General features: G+C 37.4%; 1 protein-coding gene across 6 annotated transcripts in view; it reads right to left on the bottom strand.

The window, feature by feature from the left end:
• Bbx (BBX high mobility group box domain containing) overlaps positions 1–24,327 on the bottom strand; it is a 241,533-nt gene that overhangs the window by 39,545 nt on the left and 177,661 nt on the right. For all 6 annotated transcript variants that reach the window (XM_038345735.1, XM_038345737.1, XM_038345734.1 and 3 more), the window contains exons 8-10: positions 22,106–22,186; positions 19,575–19,649; positions 12,383–12,463 (exon numbers count right to left, since the gene is read on the bottom strand). In XM_038345735.1, the coding sequence (XP_038201663.1) occupies positions 12,383–12,463; positions 19,575–19,649; positions 22,106–22,186 (237 nt within the window). The remainder of the gene's footprint in view (positions 1–12,382; positions 12,464–19,574; positions 19,650–22,105; positions 22,187–24,327) is intronic.

A 24,327-nucleotide genomic window follows, 5' to 3' on the forward strand; every position in this document is an offset into this window, starting at 1 on the left:
AGCAAAAACAGTCTGAGAAGTGGGTAACAGTAAAACCTTGATTGGGGTTCTGTGAGGCAAAAAACAAAACAAAACAAAACAAAACAAAGAAAACCCATGAAGCAAAATACTTGCTAATTATAAGAGCCCCATAATGACTGGGGAGAACAGATATTTAAATGTGGCAATACTCTCCTTAAATGACACTCAGTCTTCTTGCAGTACCAGAAAAGGCACACAACTCTCATTAGGGATACTAGGTAGTTTTTAATAGTGCCCAGAGATGAAATCTTCCCTTCTGCCTAAAAGCATCACACTTTGATTTCTTTATCCATGTAACATGCTAAGAAGCTTGGTCACCTCAACTCTATATTTTAAAAATTTATGTTATATACGTAGTACCTAGGTGAATGACTTCCCACTTCTCCTTGTACACCCTACCCTATCGAAGTCTGAATTATCTTCCAGCTCTGTGTCAGCCACACATTCTTCATGACTTGGCCTAAACCTTCAGTGACAATGCTGAGCAGGACAGTGACAGGACATGGCCTTCTGATGAACTTCCAGACTCTTCATCGACTTTGTTTTCAACATTAATAAGTCTCAGCCATCTAAGAATGTCTTATAATTCCATCTCCTATTCTGCTCAGAAGGCATACAATTAGCTTTCAAAAGTCTTGTTGAACCCTGGACACTGCATGCTGCATACCAACAATGACAACAACATTCTCTCAGCTTTAAAAAGAAAAGTAAACAATATTAGCGACAGCAAATAGAAAATGAAGCTGGCTTATGCACTTGGCCAATATAAGTGAGTAGGCAGAAACAACTTACGGCATACCTAGCAGAGAGACCTCCATGAGGGAACAGCTCATGAAAAATTACAACTATACAGGAAATGGCAAGGATTTCCCAGGGGTTAGCAACAGCAGGAAGGCTATGGCAGAGACAAAAGGGGTAAAAAGACATTCCTGAAACCCAAAAGCCAGGTTTGGGGCCTCCCTAGAGGCAGCTGGTCCCTGAAAGAATGGTGTTTGGCTTTCCCAACGTACAGCTCCTCCCCAGGTCCCTTTCCCCTCCTCCCTTCCTCAGTCTCCTCCCATCAAGGTCTCTTGGCTCTTGGTCTGATGGCTCAAAGCAGGTAGAAGTGGAGCATAGAAGAACAGAAGGCAGTCGGCAGGTGCTGGGATGTCAGAGAACAGAGCAAACCTACTCTGGGACAGCACCTGTGACCATGGCCTTTGGCAGGGAAACTGTTAATTTCCACTCTTCACCCTCTTGTTTACAAGTTCCACTATTATTAGAAGAGTTTTAAATGTTTCTATGAAATAATAGCCTACATTTATAATTGAAGCTTATTCTTTGAAAGTCAGAATAATTTTTTCCCCATTTTGTTCTGAGTTGTTTTCTACAACGTGTCAAAGGTTACCAAAAGTGAGACAAATCTCATTTGCAAGGTCTTGCCATAGCCTACAGTGAAATTTTTCTATGTAGGAAACCCAAATTATTATCCTACCACCAGGTCGATCCAGAGTTACCACACACTAGCCTTTCTTAATGCACATGTTCTGATTTGAACATCATTGTCCTTACTCCGTCTCCACAAGGACACAAAACAATAATTACGTAGTTTCACTTTCTCCTGGTTCTTCATGATAACTTTACGTCTTCTAATTTAGACTAGCCAATTTCTTTCTTTCTTTCTTTCTTTAGTTAAAAAAACTGAAAACAGCAGATTTTTATTTTTTTTTTGCCAATTTTTGCATTCATAGCTCACACTGATTTTCATAACATATTTTAGAGTGTTTTTTAACTGTTGATATAATTCTTTTCTATTTCTCCTTTGTTATTTGCTACATACAGTTCGTATTCTGCTACAATATATATTCAGGGGTTATCATGCAAAAAATATAGAATATATTTTATAAATATATTGAGGTTATCAATGATAAAAAGAATTGAGATTTTTTTCTCTTTCTTTTACTCAGCTATGTATGTACCGTGTGTGTTTGTATATAGAGGGAAGAAGAGCAGGACAGGAATGAGATCTACGGGGCAGAGACAAACTATAACAAAGCAAAACTAGAGTGGGAAGGGAGAAAGAGTGAGAGAGACTGAATGCCATGGTACTTTGGGTCCCACTTCAAGGCTATCTTGCTCGTTTATTTCTGAAACTCAGTTTTCCTTAGGTCTAAACAATATATCTGATTCTAATGTATCCTCATTCTACTGTGCTTCCCATTTAAGTACTTAAGTTTCCTGGCTATTATATAAAACCCACTCAACTCCATTATTTACTGTTTTTAATATTTATTCACTCATCACACTAGGTATTTATTTCCACGTGATAGAAACAGAACCTGGGGACAGGCATGGATGTAATGACCCCTGCTGGGGGTGAGCAATTTTGATATTAAGGGGTAGTTTCAAGGTGCTGGTTCTGGGGCAGACTGCAGATTTGTTCACGGACTTTGACACAGATTGGTCTTGCTGATGAAGGAAGGAATTTCTATTATGTAAGATTATCCACAGAATTTCCCTAAACTTCTCTGGGCCTCAGGTTCCTATACTATAATTTACAGATGTTAATATATTTTGCCTTAGGATTGTACAGAACTCATAGTGTCTAGAACACAGTGAAGACAATGTTTTGTGCTAATAGTCCTCTGGAGTCTTATGTCACAGAAAACATATGCTAGAATAATGAAGAATGCTTCTATTACTTGAAATAATGACATTTATATGAGATCCACAAGCAGTATATATAACAGAACCTTGATGGGCTATCTGCTTTGTTCTTATTTTTAAATTTAGTGTTCAGTAATTCTCTAGGGGCAGGAAAAAAAACCTACACATAAATTTGGGTTCAGGAAGATCTTAATTTCAGAAAAACTCTAAAAAAATTTCAACTGATTAGTTGCTACGTAGCAGTTTTCTCTGAGATTGAAAAATTCCATTCTGCAAAGACAAAAGGTAATAACCTCCAAACTATACAAAGAACTCAAGAAATTAGTCATCAAAAGAACAAAAAAAAGAACAAATAATCCAATAAAAAAACCGAGTACAGACCTAAACAGAGAACTCTCAACAGAGAAATCTAAAATGGCTGAAAGACACTTTAGTCATCAGAGAAATGCAAATCAAAACAACTCTGCTGAGATTCCATCTTACACCTGTAAGAATGGCCAAGATCAAAAACACTGATGACAACTTATGCTGGAGAGGTTGTGGGGTAAAGGGAACACTTCTGCAAGGCTGGCGGGAATGCAAGCTGATACAGCCCCTTTGGATGTCAGTGTGGCAATTTCTCAGAAAATTAGGAAACAGCCTTCCTCAAGACCTAGTAATACAACTTTTGTGTATGTATCCAAAGGATGCTCAATCATGCCAAAAGGACATGTGCTCAGCTATGTTCATAGCAGCATTGTTTGTCAGAGCCAGAACCTGAAAACAACTTAAATGTCCCTCGACCAAAGAATGGATAACAAAAGTGTGGTACATTTACACAATAGAGTACTACATGGCAGAAAAAAATGACAACTTGAATTGTGCAGGAAAATGGATGAATCTAGAAAACATCATTTTGAGTTAGGTAACCTAGACACAGAAAGATAATTATCACATGTACTCACTCATAGGTGGTTTTTAAACATAAAGCAAAGAAAACCAGCCTACAAACCATAATCCTAGAGAACTTAGACAACAATGAGGACACTAAGAGAGACATGATCTACATGGGAAGTAGAAAGTAGAAAAAGACGAGATCTCCTGAGTAAACTGGGAGCATGGGGACCTTGAAGGAGGGTTAAAAGAGGGAGTGGAGAGGCAGGGAAGGGAGCAGAGAAAAATGTAAAGCTCAATAAAAATCAATAAAATTTTTTTAAAAAGTTAAATATCTTTATGTGTGTGCATGTATGTCTGTGTACCATAGGCATACCTAGTGCCCACAGAGATGGGTCCTCTGGAACTAGAGTTAAAGATGGCTTGAGTCACCAGATGGGTGCTGGGGAATGAAGCCAGATCCTCACAAGAGCAACTTGGTTCTTAGCTGCTGGGCCTTTTCTTCAGTATCCAGTCTTACTTTTGTGTATGTGTATGCCTACTCACATCTACTATGGGCATATGCATCCACAATTCAGTGGAGCTTAGGAATGTTCATACATACAAAAAAAATTATCCTTGAAGAATGAAATATTTCAATCTCAGAGGAAACTCTACACAACAACTAATAAGAGTTATGCAATTTTAAAGATTTTTTTTTCTGAAATTAAAATCTTCCTGAACCCAATTTTCTGTTTAAGTTTTTTCTTCCTGTTCCTAGAGAATTATTGACCCCTAGATTTAAAATGTTCATACATACATTATGGACATGCATGGACATGCATGTAGCCAGCTATACAACAGGCATAAGAAGAACATAAAGCAATGTGAGCTCAAGGGAACAAAATTGCATTGAGGGGATTACAGAATTAATGACTATTATTAATTTAGTCAAGATGCCCTAACAGAGGCGATTGTTAATCTGGCCTTGAAACAATGCCAGACATGGTAAATGACAATTTATCCTTCTATTATTAATTTAAATTGAGCACTAACTTTCTTTAAAAGCGAGAAGAGGAAATCATCAGGGCACCTTCCAATGATGGAATTCCCAAGGCAGCATTCAAAGAAGTTAAAATGTTAATGTTTTAAGTTAAAGATGGACATAAATATTTGATAATTATTGTCAGTCCCCCCAGGTCCTACTCTCCTATTCAATAGCTATAACTCAATGGGCCCAGAATGCATTCTGCCCACCTTTTTATTCTTGTCCAAGAATAAGCTCGTATCTTTGAAAAGGTTTCAACAGATATTGTGTTAAACTGAATGCTCATTAGTCCTTAGGTAATTTATGAGTCTAAAGTGCATTCTAATTCAAACTAGGAAAAGTTATTTTATGAGTCTCTAAAAACAATGCTAATTATAATCACGTTACTGCCAGGCCTCAATTGACAATCACAGCATTCTTGTCAAGAATGTCCCAAGAGTACGAATGAAAATTAATCACAAATATTTAAAAGTTCCCTCCATCAACAGAAACTACATTGTGACTTCTGTATAATCAGAAAAGCCTAGAGATGGTGTGCTGGAGATCATGTAACTCCTTTCTCAAAGGAAAGAAAAAGCTGAAATAGTGAGTCTGATCCTCACAGACAAGGTATTAGACCAATGCACAGGTTATCATCTTCTTCAAGATGCTAAGAACTAAGTATCACTCCTGAAGGGGCTAACATTCGCAGTGAAGAGATTGTATTCCATGTTCTTGGGCTCAGAGAGAATGCCTTTTGTAGTCCAGGTAAGAACACATTTTAGGCTTGGGGTCTGTTATGGAAGACTGGCTTTAAGAGAATAATAAACTTATGCCACATCTAATTTTTATCTCTGAATCAGAGACACTACAAATTTAACAAAATGTTAAGATATTGACCCAATTGTTATTCTGCCTTAAATGACAATAAAACAGGAATTGAAAACTATTAAACTATTAGAAATAATGCCACAGCAGCCATCTCTTGGCTGGCTCAAAGGCATGGTAAGCACTTCAAGACAGGCCACATATCTTATTCTTAGACTGTGTCTTTTACTGTCCACTATAAAGGAGTCCCCTAAGTTAAAAATAAGACACTAATCGGTTTTATTTCAAAATCTCTGCTTTTTAGGACAAAACAAATGTTTTTGCAGCCAAGGTATATTTACAATCATTTTGTACTGACTGCCAAAACAGTTTAGATACAACTCTAACACTCTAACATGGCAGCTAGAAGCATTTTCTAAGATGTGCATTTCTTCTGTAATTAATTAAAACCAGAATGGTGTGTGTGTGTGTGTGTGTGTGTGTGTGTGTGTGTGAGTGTGTGTGTGTTAACATAAATTACACAGTCAGCAGTTCCTGAGAATAACGACAGCATAGCTGCTAAGAAAATCAGACTCTCCATCATGCAGGAGAAACCGTCACAGAACAGTGGTCTATATATCTCTGAGCACTGAAATCTGGCCAAGTTAAGCAATTTTCTCTTTGGTTGGTTGAAAACACTGGGCCACGTGAACTGATAATTTATATATTTTCTTCACTGACTATTTCCTTGAAAATTATGGATTCTGGATGGGTGAGAGTTGTGGTACCATATGGCCATCTGATGTCTTCTCTGAAGTTGTTAACGGCCGTTATTAAAAACATTTCTCTATTTCATTCCCCCCCCCCCCAATACACTGGTGCAATTTGGAGTGAGAAGAAAAGTTTTAGGAGGTGTTTAAAATGACTAGAGACTTGAATCAAAAGATAGGAAACACACCAACATTAAATAAAAGGTTCTCTTGTAAAATTTCAAGTTTTAGAATTAGAAATTAGGCTAAGATCTCCACCTCACCTCTATGTTCTGGGCTAGAGGTGGCTGGGAGGGTCGGACACTCAGGATACATACAGAACACGTATGCACAGTCATACCTCAGTCAAGTACATCTAATCATTAGCAGTAATGGGAAGTGTTAAAAGGATTGGAGGAAAAATAGCTAAGCAAGATTATTCATGGAGTTACCTCTCTCTCTCTCTCTCTCTCTCTCTCTCTCTCTCTCTCTCTCTCTCTCTCTCTCTCTCTCTCTTTCTTTCTTTCTTTACCTTCTTCTCCTTCTCCTCCTTCTCCTCCTCCTTCTTCTTCTTTTTGTTTTTGGTTTTTCAAGACAGGGTTTCTCTGGAGCTTTGGAGCCTGTCCTGAAACTAGCTCTTGTAGACCAGGTTGGCCTCGAATTCACAGAGATCCGCCTGCCTCTGCCTCCCAAGTGCTGGGATTAAAGGCGTGCGCCACCATCGCCCAGCCTCATTTTTCGATATTGTTTATAAATCCGTTTTTTTTAAAGTTTGTTCATTTTTATTTTAGTTGCAATGGTGTTTTTCCTGCATGCATGTGTGTGAGAGGGTATCAGATTTTGGAGTTACAAACAGATGTTAGTTGACATGTGAGTGCTGAGAATTGATCCTGAGTCCCCTGGAAGAGAAGTCAGTGCTCTTAATCATTGAGCCATCTCTCCAGCCCCTAATCCTATAATTTTAATGTACAATTTTATAAATGATTTTTGATTTTATAGATACTACAATAAATGTATCTTTACCTACTGTAGTAGGAAGCCACTTGTTTGTTTCCCAACTGCTCAGCCCCAAAATAATCACACAGAAACCATATTATTTATGATACTGTTTGGCCAATAGTTTAAGTGTATTTCTGGCTAACTCATATCTTAATTTAACCCATTTCTAATAATCTGTGTATCACCACGAAGCTGTGGCTTCCTGGGCAAAGTTCTGGCATCTGTCTCCAGAGGGGCTACATGGCTTCTCCTCAACTCCACCTTCTTTCTCCTAGCATTCAGTTTAGTTTTCCCCACCTAGTTCTGTTCTACCCTATCAGGCTAATCCAGTTTCTTTATTAACCAATGATATTCACAGCATACAGAGGGGAATCTCACATCACCCTACCTTTTACTTAATTTATACATCATTACAGCAATAAAGAATATAAAAAGATGCTGAAGCTTCTGAGAATGCCTATATCCTTATTTAATAAATATAGTTAACGAAAACTTTTCCAATAGTTTTTTTTTTTTTTAATCTTCTATCAGGTTTATCTGGGGGAAATACAACATACTGTTCTTCAGCTTCTGACAGAAATGCCTACTTTAAGAGTATGGTCTAGAGAGACAGAGTATCTGGGTTCCTACCTAGACTCTGATTCTTATTGTCTACATGACCATAAGCAAGCTACCAAGCGAACTTGCTGAACTTCTACATTCTTTGGTTTCCTAATAGGAAAACCAGGAACAATAATAGTACCTGTCTCTGAACACAGTTTTGAGAATTATGAAGTACTCAAATGTGCTTAACACATAGTAGATAATAAATAGCACTCATTATCAAAAGTTAAACAAAACTCACTAGTAGAAGTAATTTCAGAAAAATTACCAGAATGCACAGGAGTGATTTTAGACATAGGCTCAGCCCCTGCCACTTTCTAAGAAACCAATTTTCTACATACTTCTGATCTTAAGTGGCTTACGAGTTTTAGTTCTCACTGTGCTGAACATGTGTACATGGGTAGGTCACTTCAGCAGCCCCACTATTATTGACATGGAGAACGCCCTGAAATGCTCTTGTCTGTTTGAGTTAGTGATTACAGACAGTGTTGGTGCTACAGATATTTAATTCTAGAATTAAAAAAAATGCAGATAAAGCTATCTCTGATTCTCCTCAGAGCATCTCCAAACTGCAGCAACTTTCCTATCCAACTGTCATCCCAGGGAGGTTGCTGCACTGTTCTGTAGATGATTAGCCTAATTAATCTCAAAATGACTGGAAACAATGCATTTTAGCACTTGCCAGCATAAGGAACTGATTAACTGAACAGTATGAACTTCACAGAAGCTTGAACAAAGAGCACTGTATTCTCAGTTTTCTGATCTCAGCAGAAAATTCCCTTCCTGGCTGGATAGATGCCTTTAAAATACATGAAACAAGTCCTAGGATTTCCAGGTCACTTTCAGACATTAAAATCTACCGGCTGTGGGTTTGGATAGATGGCAAGAGAGCCTCAGCTTGATCACCAATGCCTATGTAAACAACTAGGTGAGGTGGTTCTCTCGTAATCCCAGAGCTGAGAAACATTAAGCAGAGAGCTACTGGCCCTAATGAGAGAACCTATTTCAGACAACCCGGTAGACTGGGCTTGAGGAGGAATAAAAACTGAGGTCTTCTGGCCTCCACACGTGTGTTCACATGTGAACTGAGCACATATGAACATGTGCCCACCTCCACATACAAAAATATCTACATTCTAATCAGGGCCTTCACCTTTTAAAACCTAAACTGACAGTGCCGGAGAATCCAAATGTCTGCCTCCTGCTACCATCCCACACTATTTTTGACTGCTGAGGGAGGAGGCACAGAGTATGGCAATAAACATACATATAAAATGTTTTTTGCTCCTTCTATGTCTTAGAATTTTATTACATTAATTATTACTGTGTCTGTGTGTATACAACTTGTAGGAATAGGTACTCTTTTCCATTCTGTGTGTTTGGGAACTGATTTCACATTATTACACTTGGTGGCAGGCACCTCCACCCAGGTCCAAGATAGAATTTCTTGTAAGCAATAATCCCTAGCTTTGGGAGATCTGCTCACCCATTTCTCTTTCTGTTCTGGCCCAATAATGCAGAAGGAGCCTGTACTTTGCTCCGAGCCTTGCTGCTAGTCCTTCAGGAGGACTAAAACCTTAGTTTTGGAGATGGATGGAAGAAGTAGAACTGCTTGTTGTAGTTTGTCTAGGGAACTGTCTCAAGCAGTAAGCTCAGGAGGTGGGCTCTGGCTGGAGGCAGTAGGTTGTTGGAGGCTGGGCCCTGAGGCTATAACCTAGCCTTAGCCCTCACCCAGTAACAAGATAAGCTGATATCTCCAATGCCAACACCTTCAAGACAAAATAACCTTCTAAGTTGCTTCCCCCAAGTGTTAGGCTGCACAGCCAGAATAACTAACTACTATACTATCTTTGCTTTATTCATTTGTTGCTGATTACGTCCCAAGGACTTTCTTAAGGAACGCCTCAGGCAGGGTGATATTTGAAATACTGAACAGATAGACAGTCAGTGATCAGGAGGGATATGGCCTCCAGGCTAGAATGGGTCTTATAGCGTGGGAAGGGAAGTTGACTCAAGTTTTTTTTTTCTTTTAAACCCACAGTTGTAAGTATTTTGATCAAGACAGCTGTACGGGCACAATCCAGGTGGTGTCACATTTGCCTCTCGCAGTAGTTCAGTGCAGCTTGTGCAAAGGCAGCTCCATCATATTTTTTCTCTGATGTGACTGCCCCAGGTTCTCCATCTGCCAATCCCTCCCTATTAGTCTGCAGTGGCCTCCTGCCTGATCAAACTAATCTACTTTCTATTTACTTACTTTACCCTTGGGTTCCAATATCAAAACTAAGAAGAGTGAAAGCCATTTCACATCTTCTCGCTGCCAGCTCCCTTGTTTTGTTTGTGCTTGGTCAGATAAGTAAAAGATGTCACAAAACATTTATGTCTAAAGCATTTCTTGTTTCTCACCAAACCATAAGAACATACTGCTTCCATGTTCCTTTCTTAATCTTTAACAGTAGAGCTGGCTTCACTTTCCCGACAGAGCAGGGTAAGGAATGAAGAATAAGTCTATTTTCAGGAGAGAGAAAAGGCATGGTGTCCCACATATCATCCCTAGGATTATTTGGGAGCTGAGGTGATGATGAGAGGCCTGTCAAGGTATAGGAGGTGGTCGAAGGAGAAGGGTCCAGTCTAAATCAGAACAACTTCCTTGACAGTTTTCCCTTTGGAATATGTAACTTTACACCTGTCTCTATATTTACTTTTCAGAGGTACCAGAAATGACTATACATAATTTGTTAAAGAAAAAAAAAGACTATGAATTACAAGTGGGACAAAAATGGAAGAAAGCATTAATCTACTGGTGATCACTGGCCATGCTGAATCATTTATAGTACATTTGATGCTTACTTAGCAACTGGAATGCTCTTCTAAAACACACTATTCATGATGTGGGATCAGATTCATGTGTCACAAATAATAACAAAGATCTTGACAAATGATTTCTCAGCAACTGAGTTTCATCAGAAGCACATATTTTTAGTCAAATGTTGCTAAGTTGATTTTCTGTAACTGAAATAGGCTTATTTCAGTAATTTTTTCCCCTTTAAATTATGATACCAGCATCCAAGCATCTGTTAAGCCATAGCATCTGTTTCATATTTGGGATGCATCCCTACAAATTAGAAGAATGCTTTTTTTCTAATGAGCTTTGATTTAATAAGAAATCCCTCTCATGACTGAAAGAAAATGACAACGCAGATTCCTCTCCAGCAGCACTGCACAGTGAAGCGTCTCAGAGGCTCATATGGTACCATCCAAAACGGCTTAATAAAGATAAATGCTATATGGAAAGTTAGTTTGCTTGATATTTGGTGTTGTTCAATACTTTATAGTTTTATATAGGTGTGTACACAAAGAGAAATTATATAACCAAAAAAAGCAGATGGCGCAGACATCCATATTATTCAAAAAATGGTCATATCAAGTAAATTATTTTGAAAATCTAGAGTCTGGGAAATCCATAACCTCATAATCTGTCTCTCTCCTGACTGAGATTCATTTGCATGGCAAACTCCAAAGGCACTCTCTTTATTGGCTACATTTGAAGGAGACCTTTACTATTCCCTTTCGGAACCAGTCCCTACTGTTTTCCGAGTTTTCCTCAGTGTTTCTGGTCTTCGCAGTCCTCTCTTTGGGTCTAGATTTTTTTTTTTTGCCTAAGAACCATGTCAAGCTTGGCATCTGATGCAATGGATTAATTCCAGTCCATCTACCTGCTACTGTTTCAGGGCCTTGTAGTCCTAATTTGTACCTGGCTTGGCTTTTAAAAGCCTAATTTAAAGATATCAATTTAAAGATTTCAAACTCTCACATTTTTATGATAAAATGACAGATGATCTCATTAAGATCAGTAAATTGCCAAGAATTTATAAAAGAACTGTGCCACTCAAAAAAGAACTTAGAGGGAGCTCACTGGAAGGAAAGAGGAAAAGTTTAGTATCAGACTACACCAACTGAGGATCCTGGTGTTGAAATCCTGCCACACATTCCCTGTAGGCAGAGTGGTCTCAGCAGGACAGAAATGCTACAATTTACAGCAACTTCTACATATTTTTCCCTTTGCCAATGTGGCATGTCACATCAAACATGTGAGTGATACTCTAAAAAAAAAAAAACAGATTATAGAATATGCTATCTGAATGTTTCACATACACACAAATCACTCTGACTAAAAGTGATGCATTTTAGAGATTTAGAAGTGAATGAAGAAAGTCAAAGAAAAAAAAAAACAAGCTATTTTTGGAGCTCAGGGTGGTCTTATTTAACCTCACTAACCTTAAAATTACTAACCCACGAGAGACAAAACCAGCAGTGGTGGTGCACAACTTTAATCCCTGCACTCGGGAGGCAGAGGCAGGCGGGTCTTTGTAAGTTCAACGCTAGCCTGGTCTGCAAGAGCTAGTTCCAGGACAGGCTCCAAAGCTACACAAGAAATCCTGTCTTGAAAAACAAAAACAAATTTACCCATGAAACAGTTTTTATGATATCTCTGAGCAATCTTTTTCAGTGTTCAATGACTTTTAGTAGCAACATTTACTGACATGAAAGGCAGTCCTCTCACTAGTGGAAACGAATACAGCTTATTTATGGTCACGGGTGAGACAGCACAGTTTCAGAAACACTATCATCATTATTTTGTGATTTCTACATCTGCAGATCTTAACTTCTTATGACTTGCCTCTGCCAGCTGAAAGAGTGCAGAATTCCCACAGCGTTTCACGGGCTCAGCGCCACCCAACTGTGAAGTACTTGAAGAAATCTACAAAGAAAACAATCATATAAGCAATATTAATTTTGATACCAGAATCTTTGCTTTCATATATATATATGGGAATTTTCTTAATTTTGTAGGACTAACACTACTCCTAACTACCAAACTGCTTTCACTAGATCAAATCTGTAATCATTCTGAGTCTTTTGAGCTGCTCAAAAATAGGTGCTGCTTTGATGTACATATAATGACAATATTACCCTTCATATTCCCAGCTCTAAATTTAACATTAGCATGATATGCATGTTAATTTCTACTTAAGAACTAACTCATCAATAGGCTAAGTAGAAAGATATATAGAGCTATTATCTGTTTACTAATCAATTAAAAGAAATATGTGGATTCTCTATGGGAAGAACTTGTGATAGGTAATATGACAGGAGCGAGAGGAGGATAAGAATTTTATATAAAATACTGACTGCCTTAGAACACCATGCAGAAACTACACTCAAAGACTAATAATGAACCTTGAACCTATGGGGTCCAGTCACCTGCCCGTACTGTGTGGGTTGCACCTGCATACATGGTACTATACTAACTGCATACTTTTTTTTTTTTTTTTTTTTTACAGATTTGGCTAAGTAGTGTCTGGATAATATTATAAGTGAACAACACTGTTATTTTCATATGAAAAGTTCATTTTCAATTTTTAGCCTCAGTAAGAGTTGGAAAAGAGATCTATCTACTCAGAAGGACACGCACACAGCATTCCTCCCATGGAGAAGTCATCATGGGATCAGGTAACTATGGCCTTAAGCACAGTCCATTTCTACAATTCTGAGTTCTTCTCAGTCTATATAAAGTTTTCTCAGTTTGGTTTACAAGACAATTCGGTTCAGTAACTTGCAGTGACCTAGGTCCCACAGGAAATTGTGTCAACTCAGGGACAGACTGCATATCGGGTGCTCATTGGTTCTCTCTGGAATACCCACGGAACAAGAGCCCTTCATAGAAACACATTTAATATGTTATCTGCGCTATTTTTCAAAAGTCTACTTGATGGAAGTGATGAGGAATTTTTCCCTCCTAGATGCTACACTCACTGCAAACACATTTGATTCTACTGAAGATAATTTAAAGAGTCTCACTCTTTCTGAAATTTGGAATATTTTCCACTAGTCAAGTTTTCACTGATACATACTACATCTTAACTATTACTAGACAAGTTGAATTTAGTTGTTTGCCCCTCGGTAGACTAAGAAAAAGCTCACATACTATTATTACTGACTTTCAGTACCTTAAAGACTGAAACACTGAATGTAAGTGTCAGTCTCCTGAACCGTGGTCATATAATGTAGGAGTCTTCTGAGCCAGCCAGACATGCCTTCATTACTTTCTGCTATGTCGACTTAAGCAAATAATCAGGACTCTGAGCCTCATTTATTTTCCCTTTAAAATACAAGAAAGCTTGCCCAGTATTATACTGTAGAGATTAGATTTCATATTGGGGACCAGCAGGGCTCTGAGGCCACAGTTCATTTCAATAGACGGTATAAAAATCAACACTTATGATTTATCATGATCACCAGCAAATATAAACACTTTAGTGCCATTCCAAAAAAATGGTTACACCATGAAATTGAACAGTTTATAGAGATGAAATGTCCAAGGATACAATTTATTAAATTTCATAATGTGTAGACTATCAACTTTGTTGTGTGAGCAAATGTCACCAAGAGACAACAAACATGACGGAAAGGGCTGCACTACCCAGGTCCATCTCAGGACTTCCGCCAGCTCCCTCTGCTGTTCCTATTGTTACAGTTTCCATCCCTTGACTGCATGTCATCTCTGCTGAATCTGTTGCCTCCTGCAGTATAGGTTACACTAGGGGGTCTCCTGCCCTCTGTGAATGCACTGCTCAGTAGTAAGCTTGAAGTGGTTTCTTACACAGTAGGACAGCTCCCTGATTTTTCTAAATCTCTGAGAATATATTCACCTATTCACAGCTACATGACAATATTTAAAACATTCAAGGTTGCTTAAAGTCTGATTTTTTTTCTTTTATTTTTTTTTTGTTTTGTTTGGTTTTGGTTTTTCAAGACAGGGTTTCTCTGTGTAGCTTTAGAGCCTGTCGTGGAACTAGCTCTTGTAGACCACTAGGCTGGCCTCAAGCCTCAAACTCACAGAGATCCACCTGCCTCTGCTGCCCAAGTGCTAGGATTAAAGGCATGTGCCACCACCACCCGGCAAAAGCCTGATTTCGAAAGGTGCAGGTGTGTAGGAGGTACATGCTTCCAAATTCTCTTGACAAAATTCTCATGGAATGATTTACTACCTTCCCTGAGCATTTTTTTAAAGACCTGATTTTCTTTTTTTTTCTTTTTTTGTTTTATTTTGGAGAGGAAAGTATTTTTTTCAGAGGTTGGGAGAAGACTGGACGTATGATAATTTAGATGGCTCAGCCTTTGTCAAGATTTCTCTGCAGCACCTGACATGCTGATCTCTTCCTTTGGCAAATTCCTCTCGGGGTTTGGATTATTGGAGACAGACCTCTAAAGCCATTCTTTGCTAATCTCTGCTGGCTTCTTTCCACACTGATCCTATAAATAATAGCTTTTCTCAGAGTTTTCTTCTAGGGCCCACTCCCTTTTTATGTTACACATTTTTTAAATAATTTCATCTGTGATGATGGCTTTGATTTCAAGAATAAGCAATATAATGTTAATCTGTCATTTTGTTACTATTCACTCCTGCTAAAAATTTTCAATGTAAGGGACATATGTTTCCATTTAAGTAAAAACAATACCATCAATGTCTGTTTTCCAATGACTAGCCTACAAGCTGCTTCCTTCCCATCAGTGTGATTGCATCTCTGGTAGCTAGAGAGTACTGTATGCTATGCTAGTGACTGTGAATTCTATTATCCTTAACATGTATGGTGTTTGCCAATCTGATAATGCTATTGTTTTCACTATTATGCAATTCAGATAAACAGTATCCATTCATAAAGGATAGAAAGAGGGTATAACAGTAAGTAAATAGGTGAAATAGGATCTGAGATACAGAAAAAAATGCTAGGAAAAATTATCACTCTGGATGTTACAGTCTTCATTTTATGTTTCCGTTTGTGTGTGAGTATACAAGGTGGTAAAGATCAGAGTCAAATTAGGAGATAGTGAAATCTTTTTAAATTATAAGGCATTATAGACACTAGTCTGGAAGAAAATGAATGATAACAATCACACAAATAAACCAAAACACAAGTGGACATATGAGGATAGCTGCTATTGCTTACTTTAAAAGAAATATTAATGTCTCCAAAAACCCCACAGTATGTCCTGTGATTAGTTGTAACGAAGTATATGGCATTTTTATGGAAATGCAATATTTTGTAATATATTAAGTATTCCATCATGAAAATGAATGCTCTAAATTTGTACCTATTACTTGTATCCTATTGAGACAGAACCTTAAATTTGGTATGATTATGACTCTACTTATACTGGCAGGGTAAATATTTTCTAAGGAAAGGTTTAATGTCCAAATCAATTTGTCTAAATCAAATAGAGTGGCTGTGTCTTTTTGGTAAGTATGTTATTTTTCAATGTAAAGGTGTATATTAGGTTTAAGAGCCAGCCATGCATCAGACAGAGAATGTGTGTATTGTCCATGGCTTTTAGACCTATTAAATAATGGAAAACAATAGCTCCCTTCTGACAATTTATTCTGCCATCAGTCTTCAGATCTACAGTAAGTGATGTGGCACTTTACCTTTGAACATCAACAATGCCAATAGGGAACTCATTTTGATCAACTGAATACATCAGAGCTTAGAATCACAGAGGGAGGGGTTAAGATGAAACATAAGCAGCAAAATGAAGAGACTGACAATGGGTACAAGCAGTCTTTACACTGTATTTCTTTCTAGGTTTTATAAAGCACGAATATTATTTTTCTCCTTTAATATAAACATTCACAAGAAACCTATTAAAAAGAAAGAAGTGCTGTACTGAGCCATGATTCAATGAAGGTTAATTTCAACAGGTTTTATAGTGATTACACTTGGTTAAAAAATGGGAAAAAAGTCCTTAGTGTTCAATGCAGAAATCCAGAGCTTGCAAAATAAAAAAAGACAAAAGAAAAACAAAAACCATTTCAACTTAAGGGAATAGCCAGAGCCTTTAACGAGCATTTCCTTTGCTAATTATACTTCATGATAAATACCCATTTCTAAGAGAACACATAGTTAAATGCCTCTGAAGACTTTATAAATGAAATTAGTAATAATGCTTTCTAGGAATACTTTGTGTCCAATCTTATAAATATTTCAAAACTAAACACTTTTACAGAGCTAAATTTTTCCTAAATATATAAATACTGATTCCCTTCTTAAGTAGGTAATAACAGGAGTGAGAACACCTCAGAAAATATAAATGGCAGGCATTTTTCAATCAAACACTTATGCCCTTCCTCTGTTTACACCCTTCCTTCATAAAACAAGATGTATGAGAAAGTTCACTAACAATAACAATAAGACACTGCAAGTTAGTAGCAACTGGAGAATAGCAGCCTTAAGATGTGGTTTCTGAAAAGAATCTTGCTGCAGGTGGAAGTTCTCAGACTGTGTGAATCAGAAGTCCTAGGAGTAGAGTATAGGAATCTTTGTGTTTCAACAAGCCTTATGGAAAACACTGCCTTATTTTAAAGCATGAAAACTTTTGTTATGGACTAATTAGGACAATAAAAGATGATGCTATTTTGTGAAATAATTATAAAAACAAGAGGGACATATCATCCCTGTGATTACAGCCTACTCTATTTCTACTACAATATATGTGTTCATCACAGATTTCAGCAGACAACTTTTATTAGTTCATTTAGTTAACTCTGGTTTAGCCTTATGTGAGCCGGCCCACAACTGGACTAACAGTATAGTCAGACACTAAAAACCTAGACTGAAACTTAGTATTCTCATCCATCACAAGGAGAAGGACTAGACCTGTTATGAATCTCTAGATGAGCACAGACTTCTCTTATGTAAAGCAGATGTAGCACATACTGTTAAATAACTCCAAGTGCCACACTTTAATTTGCTCAGAAATTAAAATGGCTTATATTACCATCTTATGCAAAATATAAGAAGATCAGTTCCCTGGGGCTTGAAGTGGGAAGAAGACTGCATCAGATTTGGGGGTATAGCAGAAGTTGTATTTGCTCACATTATCCAGACGGGGTTATCCATCATGCATGACTTATGCTACAATCCCCTGAAACAGCTCCTGCTAAATTTTCAAATTAACAATCTTAAGCTTCCTCAAATCCCACAGATGCTTTGTGTCAACTGAAAGACTTTGGGGATGAATGCTGCTAAGCAGCATTGTGACCTCTAGCGATGCATCCCTGAAGACTCTTGGGTAACTTTTTTGTTCTGTGTGGGAAAAACAGTACAATTGAGAGGCAAGGACCAAATTTTGTTATTTGATGGGGGAGTGCACTGAGCACAAATTGATTCCTTTAGGAGATTCATTGATTTCATTCCCTTACAACTCTATAGTGTAATATAGTGATAGTGGCCCTTACAACTATCAGTTTTTCCTTCAACACTGACCCTGGTCTTCAGAGGCTGCTATTGGATCTGATGATGGTATCTTGTAAGTATCACTTAATCATGCAGTTAGGCACACCACACACATTTAGTCAAGATGTTCCACAATGGCACTTCATATTAAGTAGACTACTTTTGGAAATTAATATGTGAATATCAGGTATATCAAAGATGAGCCACCACACCCTTCTAATTCATGCTACAGGGTGAAGACTTTAATTGGGCAGAATATACAGCAAACAAATCTATCTTTTATGAAATGCTTCAGAAAAACTTGATGGGAATGGTTTAGATATTAAAAATAAATTCAGTCAACACACCGTCATTCTTTTAAACTTTTGAAAAATATTTAGCTGTAATAAATGGGTATCAATAACTGGAAAAGAGTGAGGAAATGATATTAAACAAAACTATTTCCCCCCAGACAATGAAAACAACAGTCTGCTTATCAGAATGGAAAATTATAATGAAATATTAATGTGCTCAGACTTGTCAAATTGTTCTCCATGAAATAATACTTTGCATTTGTTATTAGTCTGATAGAATAGTCCTCACCAACTAAAGCAACTGAGTGGCCTGCCATAAGCAGGCCAGCTGCTGCTACGAGTCTCAGAAGTGTCCCAAGATGAAGAAGCTTTTTTTTTTCTTAATATAAGAGTTGAAAGTAATTTTTTTCTCATTTTCAAAGTGAAATGCTAGGTTTTCCCTTGCGAAAAGGATATCATTTTACATTTCTTATACTCAGCGCTCCTTACTCAAATGAATCAGTGATTCGATACATCAATATTAAACAGACAGTCTTACCTATCATTTTCTCTCGATTCTATAAAACATTAGTTAGATTCTGATAACGCAGTTTTCTTGGAAGGAAAAGTACAAGGACCTAAAGAAGACAGGATGCTTCTTCATGATCTGTGTCCATCTTACTATTTGTCATAGAGCTCTCTAGGGATGAGCACACGGCTGAGGCAAACCAAGCACATCAATCACTAAATACTGTTTGGTGTGTGCTATCTGGATGACAAGCTGACGAAACTGGAAAACTGACCTGAGCAGAGCCAAGGATTAGACTCTAATAATAAAATACTGGCTGCAGCTACATCTGGTGGAAAGCTACAGGGTGACAATTTAACAAGTCATATTCAACACTGTATTTGCTTTGAGAAAGTTATTCCTCAATTACAACATCTAAATTTGCTACTGGAAACAATTAACTGGTATCTTGTGGCAATCATATTGACGCCAGGTTTTTTTGTTGCTATTTTTTTAAAGATTAAAGTAAATTAAGAAAGTAAAATGAAATAAATGAATCACTAGTGACTGATGTGAATGAACTCTAATGAATGCTTTTAAAATGGTTATGAAATCCAGAGCTGAGTTGACTATGACTATGCCAATGGCAAAAAAAGGTCATAAATACTCTGTATATTATGCTAATAATGGAAGGGGCATGCCTTAAGTCCAACATAAAGTATTAGGATTCCTTTTCAGCACTTCCTAAGATGAACATGATTTCTGAACATAACAGTCATAAAGAAACGAAGGCTTTACCTCTGCAAACTGAAACAAAGCTGATGCTTGACACTGTTTTGAAGGACCATCAGGTTGGGATGTCCTTGAAGATATCTAAAAGGAAACAAGACATGTTTACCGTTTGAGGATACTTTACTACATCGTACTACTAGACTCTGCCATGTATTTCCATGTAGATTCATGTAAGTCTCCATTCTAAATTTCTCTTAAAAGACGAGTAAATGATACAGAAAGACAATGGTTGTAAAGAACGAAGAGTCTGGCTCATTTTGAAAGATGAACCTTATGAGAATATCCAGTATATATCAAGCAGCAACATTAAACAGAATCAGATGAATTTCTTCATTTTAATTATTTTTTTTTTTAAAGATAGCATTATTAAAGCCAGGCATGGTGGTACATGGCTTTAATCCCAGCACTAAGGAGGCAAAGGCAGGAAGATGAGTTCAAGGCCAGCCCAGTCTACAGAGTGAGTTCCAAAATAGTTAGGGCTACAACAGAAAAACCATCTTGAAGCCCCCTCCACTCCGCAAAAGGAGAAAAATATAGTATTAAAAGCTTGAAGCTGTAAGTAGATACAGCCATATTCTTCCTACAACTTCCAAGCTACTTTCTGTATAGAGGCATCTCTCAGTCTGGTAGAAGCACATGGAAGTAGGGTCTGGGTAACAGGGTTTTAATCTCATTTCCACTTAGCAGGTATATGACCTCAGTTAAACATCCCAAGGCTTACTTTTTCCAATTGTACATTAATGATGGTGATAGTGCCTACTTTATAGAATTATGATGAGAAACAAATATTCCTAAAAATGTATTGTCTGGCATAGACCAAGACATACTGTTTAAATACAAAAGTATTTCCTTCTCTGTGTGTAGACATGCATGTGCACATGCATGTAGGGGACTAATGTTGGCATTGGTTGTCTTCCTCATCCATTCTCCTCCACATTACTTTTTAAAGCATCTAAAACTGAACCTGAAACTCAGTGTTTCACGGAGGCTGACTGGTCAACAAACCCCACAGATTTTCCTGTAGTGTCTCCCACAGTGGCGAGTACTCATGCTTAGTTCTCATGCTTATGTGGCAGGCATTTTACCCACTGAGACATTCCCCAGCCCTGATCTCCTTCTGTTGTGACATGTGTAGCCTCTCATCAAACAAAACACACACACTTCAGTGTCTAACAGTGCACAGATGACTCTGCAATGCCATATGTTGTTTTGTTTTCACCGAGTAACAATGATACCCTCAAACTGCTCTGAGGGCTAGAATTAAATATTTGCAAGAATTTTTAAGAACAATTCAGTTATTAATTTTTGTTCCAGAGTGGATAAAGTTCAGTTACAAAGTCGGATGAAGTGAGAGGAAGTGAGCAGGAGCTTGCAGTATTATCATCTCAGCCCACTGGTACCTGAAGAGAACATAGTAGACTGTGTTCATTCATCACAGAGTAGTTACTAAGCAGTAAGTGCACCCTGATCCCAATTCTTCAACCATAAAAATGGCTTTCAGAAAAACTAGAAAACATTACGGTCACATGTAGGCACAGAATCAAAGGTGATATACAAGAAAGAAAGAAGATTAATAAAAAGGCTGCCTGACTATTGTATTGATACTATAAAGTCACTAGGAAAAATGTAAAGGTACCACATCTTTTGAATTAGATAAGCTATTTAAGAATAAATATCAACTAGACAAAAAACAGACCATCATAAAAAGATAAAATTTAACCAAGTAATCTGAAGACATTCTAAGCTGAAAATGAGTAATTTTTCTAGGTTCAGCCACCAATTCTCTAAGTCCCAGGTATCACACTTTGTCCAAGTGTGATAAACTACAAACGCAAAGCTGCATGGATTTTCCTCGAGTCTTGGGAATTATGAAGTTAGTAGGATTTACTTCCCACTAGCCATCCATAAAAATTAAGAAAAAAACAGAGCAATTCATAGAAAAGGAAAACCTAACCTATAATGTATTTCTTCAAGAATTGAGTCAGATAGCAAACCAAACAGAATCACAATTAAAATACATTTGTTTTTTTTGAAAAGCATTTAATGAACAAAAGGATACTCTCATAAACAAAAAGATACACTTACAAATACATGTTGATATAAAGTATGATTTTAGCTAGTGACACAAATAGAGTCTTGGATTTATCAATCAATGTGTTGTATGATTTAATAATCATTCTAGTTTAATCATAATAATAATTAGTATGACTTAACAAGCATCTATAAATATGTATTTGTTTCTCAATTAAAACCTCTAGAACGCCACAAGTGAATATCTGTAATCCTTATAGTTGGCAAATGAGGCAGGATCCTATGTTTGATACCAGTCTGACTATAAGAAGACTGTCTCAAAAATCAATCAAACTAAAAGCCCTTGGAGTCCCTTACCTCTTACAAACTTTGATTATATATTCTTGTCCATAATCAATTGAGCTGAGTAGAGTTCTTTGCTGTTTTAATTTGCTGTCATTAGTCTAAATTTAAACTCGCTTTATAAATGACTCCTTGATTAAATAAGTATAAGATGCAAACATTACCTCAGCAAATTGAAACAATGGTGACTTCTGACGCAACTCAGGTGACTCTGATATATCAGGCCGACAAGGCCCAGTCGATGCCTGAAACAAAGACAGACAGAGTGAGCATCACGACAACAGTAGACAAACAAATGCCACCTAAAGCACTGTCAACTTCATGATCTAACAACTGAGGCAACACCAACAAAAAAGTAATTGCTGAGTACGGCCTGAATGGGACACATCTACAACACACTTGTGAACTTGAACACTTGGTCCCCAATTGGTGGTGCAGTTTGGGAAGGCTATGGAAACTTATAGAGGATAGGGGAGGGTTTACAGACTTGCCCAACTTCCTGTTTACTCTCTGTTTCTTGTGTGCAGATAAAGATGTTATCAGCTAGCTTCCTGCTCCTGTGGATGCTAGCCCTCTGGAACTGTCAGCGAAAATTAAATTTTCCTGCAAGTTGCTTTTGCTCATATTTCATCACAGCAACAAAGAATAACTAATACACTTTACAAAATTTTATGCAAGTGACCACTCATGTGGCAAATAATTGACAGAGCTAGTAGACAGCATGATACCTTCAGAATGTGTACAGAGATTAGCACTTTACTGCTGGCTTCTGTCACAATCCAGACAACACCTCCTCCCCTGTACTATGTCGCTTCAACATTTCCTGTTACATGCAACACAAAAACACAAATTCTCTCTGACAGGATAATTCCGGGAAAATAAAACTAAAGTTAAATTCTTATTTTCCAGGTTTTTCACATATTTATAGCATGAGCCCTAATCTTAAGAAGGTTACGGTCTACCTAAACAAACATTCTCTTCTTGTAAGGTATTATACTAGCGAACATTTAACATTCTGTTATCGTCTTGTTATCTTCACTATTAAAAATACTTACTAAAAAAAAGACATTTAAAATTGTATCTTCCCAGGATTCTTCCAAGAATATACATTACCTCTTTAATTTTATGCAAGAAATAAAAATATTTGTATTGGGAACCATAACCATTTTAGTAGTGAATTCTAGTGAAGGAAGCTTTCTTTATTCTGACCTAAGTCTCCCCCTTTTTTATAGATAAAATTAATTTAGGACCAGAGAGGTACCTGACACTCCCCCTCAGTACTGAATCCCTCTTTATTAGCTCTCATCATCGCAAGACATACTTGTTTACTGTGAATCCTCTCCCAGGGCCCGTTACTACATTATTTTCCAAACTGCCTAGACACAGTGTACTAAGAGGCATTTGTAGAATTATACTGAGATCAGTAGCAAATGCCTGTGGCACTCAGGAGGTAGAGGCAGGGGAATCAGAAGTTTAAAGTCACCCTTGGATGCATGAGACCCTATTTAAAAAAAATACTGAAGGAAAAATAAAAATTGAGAAGTATTCTTGTAAGTCCCCAAATCAGTGGGTTTCTCCTACATTCCTGAATAATGAAGTTAGGTTTTCAAGGGAGAATAGCTATTTTTTTTTTTTACTTTAAAGGAAAAGGCAACAGAAGTTTTACAAACGCACACACACATACACACAAATATACATCAACATGTGTGTGTGTGTGTGTGTTCCCACTCAACTTTTCCACTTGATGGCTGAGGAGGAAGGTATTTTTCTAACAGTGTTACAGGCTGTAGAGTAGGAACATGTATTTGAAAATTTTATGGTCACTTTGGATGTTTTAAAGAGCTATGAAGACTCCTCCAGTGATAAGTGTCATGGAGAAGTTGCAGAACCCTTAATTAATTTGCCATCTAGGGCAAGCTTGCCTCTCTTATCACCACTTGACTATTAAGCATGTTGTGCTAAATGTACCACCAAGTACACCAAAGATACCAAGCTAAAGACACCAAGCACATTAAAAAGAAAGCCGATAAACCCTCATATTAGTAGTCACAAAGGTTTGGAAATTTTCTTCTTGCATGAAATGACTAACCAAGTTTAGGAATAATAAAGAAACCCTATGCATTTACCTTCTGGATATCTGGGGAAATGAAGTTTGATTTAAAAAATCAAGGTAGAAACTGAAAAAAAATTATAGTGTCTTTATAAAATTCTAATAAAAATATACACAAAACAGAAATCTTTTTTTTTTTTTTTTTTTTGGTTTTTCGAGACAGGGTTTCTCTGTAGCTTTGGAGCCTGTCCTGGAACTAGCTCTTGTAGACCAGGCTGGCCTCGAACTCACAGAGATCCGCCTGCCTCTGCCTCCCGAGTGCTGGGATTAAAGGCG

This window comes from Arvicola amphibius, chromosome 10, assembly GCF_903992535.2.
Source record: "Arvicola amphibius chromosome 10, mArvAmp1.2, whole genome shotgun sequence".
Lineage (NCBI taxonomy): Eukaryota > Metazoa > Chordata > Mammalia > Rodentia > Cricetidae > Arvicola > Arvicola amphibius.